The 10,420-nt window shown below is 32.5% G+C and overlaps 1 protein-coding gene across 1 annotated transcript; it reads right to left on the bottom strand.

The window, feature by feature from the left end:
- Window positions 1–6,009: 6,009 nt before the first annotated feature.
- Window positions 6,010–9,267, bottom strand: LOC111711004 (EH domain-binding protein 1). Its single transcript, XM_023485223.1, has 3 exons — window positions 9,055–9,267; window positions 7,642–7,737; window positions 6,010–7,457 (listed from the first exon to the last, which is right to left on the bottom strand). The coding sequence occupies exons 1-3, from the start codon at window positions 9,234–9,236 to the stop codon at window positions 6,299–6,301; spliced, it is 1,437 nt and encodes a 478-aa protein (XP_023340991.1). The 5' UTR covers window positions 9,237–9,267; the 3' UTR covers window positions 6,010–6,298.
- Between the last annotated feature and the right edge of the window lie 1,153 nt (window positions 9,268–10,420).

Raw genomic sequence — 10,420 nt, 5'->3', positions numbered from 1 at the left:
AAATGCTAAAATGTGCGTCCTCCCTTTGCTTAAGAAGTAATGGGGTGTAGGACGCAGATTCTCAGAGTTCTGATATTCTGTATACAACTGACTCGATCATAAACATAGGAAATTGTAAATCGTAAAATCGCGTTTTCTGTATTATATCTAATGCACGCTTTACTCAATAACCATGCACTTTCTTACAAGTATAATTTAGTACAGTTTAAAAACCAAAATTAAGAAAACGTGCGGCCTTGCGCCAAAACAAAGTTTTCTGTTCTTTTTGATTTTTAAGAATTAAACTATTAAATATTTTTTTCTTTTCTTTTGATAAGATTTAATATTTCTATTGATATAATGTTCCGGAGATATATCTATCCCTAGACAATACCACATATTTCAAGCTTATTATGAATGAACAAGCGTACTTCAGGCCCAGGGCCTTTTTAAAGAATTGAAATAGTTTTGTTACAATTGGAGCCAGATTGCAATATTTCAGAAGAACAGAGGAAAATGCAGCTAAACACAAATCAAACTGTGAAAAAATTATCGAGCATTATTTATGGAATTCTATCATTTTAGATAGATAGATAGATAGATAGATAGATAGATAAATGATTGTTTACATCCTGAAATTATCTGTAAGCGTATGTGTTGCAATATTTCCATTCCTTCTCTGGAAATCACTATTTCTGTCCCCTTATCTATATTATTTATGATATTATTATCATTATCATTATTATAATTATCCTCATTATCATTTATTGCTTTTGTTTTTTTACAAACGCATCTTAATAGAAAAGTAAGTTAATCAACTTTGGACAAAAAAGTTTGATTTAAATTATTGAACAATGAACAATTTGATTTGGGTTATTGATTCAAACCCTAGATTTCACAGATTGAACTTTTTTATTCCCATTCCCATAATTTTACATAGATTTTCATAGATTTAACTGGCTGTATTTTATCCTATTCTTATAAATTAATATTTAAATAAATTTTCATAAATGAGACTGTCTTAATTCCCATTCTCATCATGTTACACAGATTACATAGATGGGACTATATTTATTCCCATTCCCAGCATTTTAATTTGATGTGACAGATTGGACTGTATTCATTAATAGTCTCATCATTTTACGTAGATTTCACAAATTGGACTGTATTTCCCATTCCCATAATTTTTAACATAATTATAATAATTATTTCGAAAAGAGTTTTAAATAGTTTGGCTCTTAAGAACAACTTTGAGCTGTAAGATAGGCCTGATAATTTTGAAAATTAGTCTTCCATGTGTTCTTCTAAAAACAGGTAATCAGTCCCTTTAAGGATGTAATTTGCATAATGTAAAGCATATAAATCTTCGTCCTTTCTTTATGATCATTGATGTCCATTAATATGAATGAATAAATGTGTAAAATAACATGAAAATTAGGGATTATATAAACCAGGTGTTTTTCATCTTGGGAAATTCTTAAACATTGCTTTGCCTTCAAATTAGTTACTTCAAAAAACAGTGTGTTTTTAAGGCCAGTTAGCTAGGGGCTTCGGAGAGTACAAAATATCACACTGGGGGCCAGGGGGAAAAGGGGAAGGGGGTGAAAATTGAAATTATATTGATGTTTTTTGTTCAATTTACCCCAATTTACCAATAACATAGTATTCTTTACCATTCCATTACCATTCACCCAAACGATGTTGTATGTACGTATACATTTACATAAAGATATACATCGTGTTCGATTGCATATCTCTGCATTATATAACAAATATAAAATAACAAAATAATTTTTTATTTGATAAATTTCCAACCGGTGCAGAATAAAAATTAATCCGCAAAAACTTGCATGATTTTGCAACAAGAACTTTGCAAATTAATTCGCAAATTAAAACAATTAGCTGATTTAAATCCTCTGTTAAATATTAATCTAATGAAATTCAAAAATGCATTAAAATGGTTTATGATACAATTCAAAAATCCAATTCTTCAAATAAATTCTTTATACAATATTAATAAAATATCATTTTGCAATTTTGCAACATCTTATTGCATTGTTATTATTTCCAGAATATGTTGCAAATTTAACTTGAAATATTTGTGGAATTTTATCAGCGCTATAAAGGGAAAATTTTATCATAGAGGAAAGTTTTTTCTGTCTTTTATTCCAATTTTTTGAGCTAACGCTGATTTAAAATTTCACGGAAAAAGTCTAATAGGTTCAGCTTATCAACTTTAATAGCAGCAAATAAAGGGATTTGCTCTTATCATTAACAAGCATTGTAAAATAATTAGAAACTGGAGTTTATAATAGTGTCAATAACTCGTAAATTGTACTTCCACAATCAAATATCAAAACAGAAAACTTTTATTTTCCTTGTTTAAACTAAATGATGAATTACTGAACTATAAACCTATGAAAACAATTTTAATAATGTATATTTCGTTTATAAAAGATATAAAAGGTATAATAATAAACTGCTTTGCTCTAGTTCCAGTTCTACAGCAGTGCACGGGGTCGTTAACCCCGGAAATTGCATATTACCATTTAACTAGAAGAAGACGTCATCAAAACTTATAGATTTTTTTTTGCAATAAGGGGACAGAATCTTTAATTTTTATAAGTTTTTAATGTTTAGCTTTTTTCAAAAGAAAAAAAACTATCGAAAACGCTGATTAAATTAGTATTTTTGAGCATTCTTGGTTAAAAAACAAGTTTTGAATGTTTTTACTTAATCGAAATGGCAAGCCAAAGGATTTTTTAAAAGTGTGTAACTTTTTTGGAAACAGTGTTTATACTATATACAATGCTCTCAGGACGCTTTGCGCTTTTTTCTTTGAAAAAATTTAGCTGTCATTTTTTTGTAATTTTGTAAACCGTAAAATGCATAATTATCTGTTTGAATTGATGCATTTTAAAAAATTAAAAAATGTTGAAATTTTTTTCGGGCAAAATTTGAATGGACCGTTCATGAACCTTTACTGGGTTCAACCTTTTGGACGTTTAATATATTTAATACAGTGGGCTGTAACCACGAATTCACCGCAAACTGAAGAAAATTGCACGTTATACTGAAATATGATATGTTTTCAATCATAACTCCATTTATTTAAGAGCTATTGAAAAGATCAGACATATTTAGATTTCTAATATATGTAACCGAATAAATCAGAACTAGAGGAGCAACAAGGTCACAAACTCGTGCCAGTAATATCAATTGATTTGACCTTCTCCTCCTGGTTAGTTTACAGTGATGTGGCCGAGCGATGCAGTCACATATAACAGAGGTGTGAAAGGTGGGAGGGAGAGAGGGATGGGGGGGGGGTTAAGAAATTACTCTAATTCGGGTAGAGCTGCCAAATCTATTATTCTTTATCCCTCTCCAATAAATGAAGTAAACAAACAAAGTTTCTTACACAAACAATCAGAAACTGTTTAACAAACTTTTTTGCCATTTTTTAGAAAATCTATTCATCTCCAATTTTGTTTTGAATTTGTTAGATATTTTACCTCCATCTGACAATTGTAAGTTATGTTTTTTTGTTTGATTTTGTTTTAATTCTTTCTTTCAAAACTAAAGATGGCGTCTTTTTTTTGAACGAACAATTAAATTTAAAATGATAAACTATGGAGTCCTTTAGAAAACTCAACGAACGATTGACAAACGAATTACATCGTTAAGAACGAACAATTTAAATTTGTTAACGATCGTCCGCCTTTTATTGATTGGTCAGAACGCTAACGAACGATTTATTTAAACGAACTTCTGATAACGACCGTTTTTTCTAAAAAAAAGATTTTTTAATTATCTTTTTAAACTATCGTTGTAAGACCAATTTTTTTTCGATCGAACTTTTGAAAAAGCGATCGTTTTATTACTGAACAAACGATTTTAGTGGCAAACAAATTCACTGAACGAACGATATAAATGAACGATCGTACAGTTAGAAAACGAAATAAATTAGATGGAAAACAAACGATAATTTTGAAACCGAAAGAATACTGAACGAACTGAAGGATCGAAAAAATGAACGAAATGAATCGTTAACGAACTAAGAACGAGCTTAATTCTTTTAAAATCTTTTAATCTTTTAATATGAGCCATACTTTTTGCATTTTTAATTTTGTTGGACCACAAGTACAAAGCATTCTAGCTTGAGATCCTCATCGTAAACCATAGTAAAAGTTGTTCTTAAAATCCCCCTCATGGACCATAGTGAAGTTCGTTCTAAATTCGGCCCTCAAGGACCACTGTGCACTGCATACCTAATGTCCTCCTTTATGGATCACTGTGCAGTGCAATCTTAATATCTCCGACAAGGACCAGTTTGCATTATAAACTTAGTATTCCCCCTCTTAAGAATCACTGTGCACTGCATCCCTTGATACAAGACGGTTCAGTCTCAAGCTTGCACCCATAAAACAATTAAAACATAACATTCATTGTTGCACAGATATAATTCAATTCTGTTAATTTATAAATCTTTGCTGATATTTGCAAACCTAAAATCATTTTAATATTCAACAAGGTCAATTAAAATGAAGTTTTAGTCCTTTTTCGTAACTGAAAAATTTAAAATTTGGCAAAAAATGTGGTTTCGGAAATTGATTTTTTTAAATTTGAATTCAATTACTCTTTTCCTAAAAATGTTGTAAACCCCTGCATTTTTTATATATCTGCAAATTTCACAGTAATAACAGTAAATATATATTATACACTATCAACTGCAAGAAAAAGGAAATATTTTACGGTCTAAAAACTTTAAAGAAAAATCAACATTAAGAAAAAGCAATGCTAAAAATACCTTCAAAAATATAATCTGGCTTTTTTTTCTGAAAAATGTATCAAAGAATTAAAATGAATTTTGTTCCCAATCCTTTAAATATTCTCCTTCTGTTCCTGATGTTCCCTGGAAAACAACTTGTTATTATAAACGCAGTCAAATAACAAGAAAAAGATAACTTAGGGAAAACACGAAAAGAATGAAATTGTTTAAAGGGATTGTGAGTGCAGTTTCAAGTAAGTGACTCTCCTTGCAAGGATGGCATGCAGTGGCAAATTAACTATGGTAACCTTAATTTATCAATAATGTAGAATATATTGTCATTTTTCTAGGGTTAAAAGTGTTAAAATCTAATAATTTCTAAATATTTTTCCGCAGTAGAAATGCGCAAATCACTTTTGTAGAGAGACCATAGTTGTAAATTAATCAGTTTTCTAAATTATAAATATTTGTTTTCTAATTCAGATCAGATCAGACAAAGCTTCTAAGGTTACCGTTGTGATTTGGGCATTGCCATCTTTGTATGAAGAGTAATTTTAAATTACGCTTATGCAGTCCCTTTAAATATACATTTAGGAAAATTAACGAGAATTTAAGCTGCCATTTTATTTAATTAAAATATTTTTTTATAACTCTTTAATTAAAAGGTGTCCCCCAAAAACAATTGTATTTTTTGTCCCACGTTCCACCAATTGTTATACTTTGTACATTTTCACAATTTAGAAATAAGTTTTATCCTCCTTTCAGCCCCCCCCCCTTGACATTATATTAGAATCTGGAGAGAATAGAGATAAAAATAAGGTCTCAAACCTTTTCTTAAACGATGTTGTATGTACGTATACATTTACATAAAGATATACATCGTGTTCGATTGCATATCTCTGCATTATATAACAAATATAAAATAACAAAAATTTCCCCAACTGAAATTTGGCAGCCCAAACCTTTTCTCACTAGTTCTCTGCATCTGTCTGATCTTATCCTTCCTTCATCGCGTGGTTCTTTTGGACCCAGTCCCTTCTTTTTAAAGACAGCAGCATCCCGTGATTATATCATTTTAGGGTTATTTTAATTTAAGATAGATAGATATAGTCACGGGTCGCTGCTCTTTTTTAGGAGAGGAGAAGGGCTCAACGCCATTTTTTGATGAAAATATGTTCTTCCGTCTTTCAGAATCACTTAACATTTAAATATTTAATTTTAAAATTTTACATATTCTATTAATAATTGATACATAATTGATATAATAATATTGGTGTATAGATAGATCTAAATTAAGTTTTTTTAAATCATTTAAATGATTTCAAATTTTCTATATCACAGATAAGTTTGGGGGAATTTACATTAAAGGGGTTTAAAAATGGCATTAAAGCAAAACAATCTCATTTTGAGTATTTTACAGAATTATTGTTTAAGTTTTTCTGTGTAAATAAGTAGGAATTTGATGCAAAATGCTTACGAACAGGCAGTAAATGTTTACATAGCTTACACTTATAGGTTTGTAAGTATTTAAGACGAATATTGATTCAATTTCTAGACTAGGGTTTGTAAATAGGGTAATGCAGGGGGTTGACGTGAACTCAGTTTTTGAGTTTTTATTTTAGAATTCTCCGATCTTGCAAACCGTTTAAAGATATCTGTATGGATCCGTAGGTTGACTATATGTCGGAGACTCTCCTCTTTAAATCTCCGACCCGGAGAGTTCTCAAACCGGTTTTTAACCTCGCTATTTTCTAACCTCGGTTTGACCTCGTTGTTGTTTGAATCTCCTCGACAGGGTTTCCGTTGGGGAGATTCCTTCCAGGGTTTCCGAGGCGGAGAATTCATCGCCTCCGGGGAAACATCTTTGGTTTGTAAACCTTTTGTCGAAGGGTTGGTTGAGTCCGGGTATCTGGTTTTAGAGCTCCACCATGACCCAGATCTAGTTTCCGTCCCTGCAGGGTTAAAATTACTCCGGGTAGGACTTCCATCAGGTTTACTTTGTTTAAACAAGCTGTGTGTGTAGGTACGGCTGGGTTTAGGAGGAGGAGGAGAAATACTTTTATAACACTGGGATAGCAGGGACATTCGTCCTTCACTCTCCTGTCTCCGATACGGAGAAGGGACAGAGGTGAAACTCAGAACTGATCCAGACTTAACCCTGGAGCAGGTTAGCTCCGGTTCAGAAGAGATCTCGTTCAAATCGGTTTCAAGAATCAAACTTTTGGTCATTCTTTCATTAGCGGAGCTTCGTTTCTTCTCTCTTAATGTTACTTTTCTTACTTCGGGCATTTGAACTTCGCGGACATTTGTCAAGGTTCTGGGTTTATCCTCCAGGTTAAACTCTTTCCCTGGCTCCTGGAGGACCTGGAGCACAGGTTTTGTCTCCAGGTGTGTCGAATATCTAAACGGATTCTCACTCTGTATCGGAGGAGACCCGGAGCTATCACTTCGAACCCTTTTCCGTCCTCCTCCGCAGGACAGAGACCTCACTCTCCGCCCGTCCATGAGGCTGTGAATGGCTCCTCTCCGACGATCGGAGGAGTTACTCCGGGCAAGTTTAGACCCTAGAGATGAAAGATCTCCGGATAGATTCCTCCGACCCTCTAGCTCAATGTCGGAGGATGAGGGTGAGTGTGAGAGAGAGGAGATACCGGAGTCAGATCCATTGAACCTGTGATAGAATTGAGACAGGTAGGTCAGGATAGAAAACCTATAAAATGAAAGATAGAATTTTTCGGTTTGATAACAATTACTTTATAGTTTTAAACTCTTCATGGTTAGAGCTGCAAAAAGGTGAAATACAATCAAGCGCCAAGGTGGTGCGACATTTAAAATTCGACCCAGCCTTGAAAATTGCTGCAACTTTTTATGGTAGTTTAATGTGAATTATTTACCTGTCTGGTATATGCATATCCACCAGATCTTCTATATCTAGTAAAGCTGGAACTCCTAATTCATCCTCTGCAAGCCGAAACGCCAGACCACAGTTTCTGAAAATAAGGCATATCAAATTTTTATCTTTTTTGCTGAAAAATATATTCTTGTTTGAAATCAGACAGTAATCCATTTCCAACTTCTAAGAATCTCAATCCAATGACAGTTTTCAGATAAAAGTCCAATTTTAAACATTTATTGAAAAAAAACATTCAACATATAAAAATGTCAAAAAATGATTTCTATAGAAACTAAAGATGGAGTAAAAGATAAAAAGTGTTGTGTTCTGAACCTAAACTTTAACAATTCTATTTTATTGCTCCAGCTCCAGACAGAAAAGATTATTCTCAAGGTTGCCTCGTGCCGCCAGCTTCAAGGGATTATAGTTAACAAAATGTCGTCTTTTGTCACTCAACGAAATTCGCGCATTTGTAGAAATCAAAATTATGAGATAACAATTGTTTCGATCGCGAATTATGCTGTTAGGCCAAAGATGACATTTAACTAATGCAGAACAAAATTTCTGACTTTACTATGGAGTAGGGATCCAGTATATAGCAGGGATTATTTATACCTTGTTATAGAATGGGATTCTTTTATTTTATTCTAATTCGGAAAATGGAGTTTTTTATCTTATATCGTACATAGCCTACAATTTTGCTCAAGAAATCACAAAAGAACATTTGAAGGAAAATGAACAATGAACCTGAGGGTCACTTAAAAACAGTCTCCTAAAAAATATTATTTTTTGTTTTCTTCATCTTTACCTTTCAAAACTAGATCTAAATAAAAATAAAGAAAATTTTTCTCTCTACTCTATAATATCCATTAATTTTCAATTCAATCATCTAAATTTAAAATAATTTTTTTTCCGTTCTTTTTGAATTAGTAAATATTTTGAAGAATAAAAATTAAAATTCTGCTTTAATCCTCTTCCGTTTTCAGACCATCCTTTAATCCTAATTAAGATGTAAATCGATCACTACTTGACCTATTTAACTTTTTACTTTACTTTCTCATGAAATCATATCAATATTCACTCACACGAATCATTTTATTCTTTGCAACAGAACACATTACAAGGAAAATTATTGATATGGAATAATCAAGCATGAAAGCTCGATCTTTTGTTCGGTTTTGTTCACAAATCTCTGAACAAGGGCGTACACAGGGTTTATTCTATTTTGTGGGACAACATATAGGTGAATAGCTGAAATTCTAGAAAATCACAACCTTTTTTCAACATTCTTTTGTTTTGAAAATGGAAAATTACATTCTTAACATAAGGAAAGGGGGGGGCTACCCCACTTGCCCATCCCATACAAATTCCCTTGTTTTACGTTTCTTGGTTTGTATGGTCTGTTTTATTATACCTTCTGTATTCCCTCGGATTGAGAGTATCTAGATCTATAAGATCTGGTCTGTATCTATGAATAAGAGCACAAAACGCCAACCCGTCCTTCCACGAAGTTGTCATATTGGTGATTTCAACTCCAGAACCATCAAGAGCTCTTCGCACCCACTCCTCCAGCGCTGCAACACCTGTCAGCGACATTTTCACTCGCTGGTCGAACTTAGACTGAAATTTAGCACGCTCCGGCCATCTAATTATAGACCTGTGTCGGGCCGGTACAAGTAGAATTTGAGGATTTTCTCCGTTTAATATTCTCCGATCAAAAAGTTCGAAATTTTACCACTTTCAGTTCTGCACCATTTTTTTAAAACGATTTTTGAGGTAATTTTTTTCAACTTTCCAACACATGAGTTCAGATTTTGAATATTGATTTTTTAATTTGTGAATTTTCCAATTTTTATTCAGGTTTAACCAGATTCATATAATTCCTGATTTCTTTCAACATATCTTTTACATTTTTATATTTCTCCATTTATAATTTTATAATTTATAATAGGGTAAGTAATTCAAAGAAAATGGTCCTCAATATTATCCTATGCATTTTAAAGCGAAAGTGCCCGGTGGTGTTGACCATGGTATTTAAAAAATCGACAAAAAAGTACCTCCTGTGCCGAAAAAGATAATCTTATGCCCATTTGACAGCCCAAATTTTTATTTTGAATAATCTTTTTTGTTTCTTTATTTTCTTGTGATTCTTAAGAAACATTTTTTTATATTTTTTTTATCGATTTTGATGGTTATTATATCTTTAGAACTGACGAGGGTCAGCCCAGACCGAAATATATTTTTGATAAATGTGGAACTAACATCTACTTTTTTACTCTGCAGAGGTTTGGTCCATCACATTCACGGAATTTTAAAAAAGATAATCTTAGGTACATGCCTTCTATTATCAATGGTACCCAGAGGAGGGCAATAACGCAACATTTTTCTAATCTTCTCTGTGAGTATTACAGTTTGGCCGGATATGTGTATTCACGGTAAACTAGAGGTCCTGGCCGGATATGTGTATTCACGGTGAACTAGAGGTCCTGGCTGGATATGTGTATTCACGGTGAACTAGAGGTCCTGGCCGGATATGTGTATTCACGGTGAACTAGAGGTCCTGGTTAAAAGTCCCGTGATTCTTAAAAAAAAACCATTTCCACAATTTAAATGCATATTTTTCGTATTTCTTATCTTATACTGTTTTTTTGGGCTATTCATTTAAAACGCATAATACCCTATTTTTGTTAGATTTTGAATGAGAAATCAAAATATGAAATCAGTTCGATATTGATATTCGTTGTATAACCCTCAGAGCCTTAAACTTAAGACAGGATATC

This window comes from Eurytemora carolleeae, unplaced genomic scaffold (genome assembly GCF_000591075.1).
Source record: "Eurytemora carolleeae unplaced genomic scaffold, Eaff_2.0 scaffold610, whole genome shotgun sequence".
NCBI lineage: Eukaryota > Metazoa > Arthropoda > Copepoda > Calanoida > Temoridae > Eurytemora > Eurytemora carolleeae.
Note: the sequence above shows the minus strand (reverse complement) of the source record. Positions and strands in the feature narration are given on the sequence as shown.

Excerpts from the sequence above, each read along its gene's own strand:
- LOC111711004 (XM_023485223.1), bottom strand. The coding sequence starts at position 9,236 with ATGTCGCTGACAGGTGTTGCAGCGCTGGAGGAGTGGGTGCGAAGAGCT. Across the intron at positions 7,738-9,054 it reads AATCCGAGGGAATACAGAAG|AAACTGTGGTCTGGCGTTTC; the intron begins GTATAATAAAAC and ends CCTTATTTTCAG. Across the intron at positions 7,458-7,641 it reads GATATGCATATACCAGACAG|GTTTTCTATCCTGACCTACC; the intron begins GTAAATAATTCA and ends TTCATTTTATAG.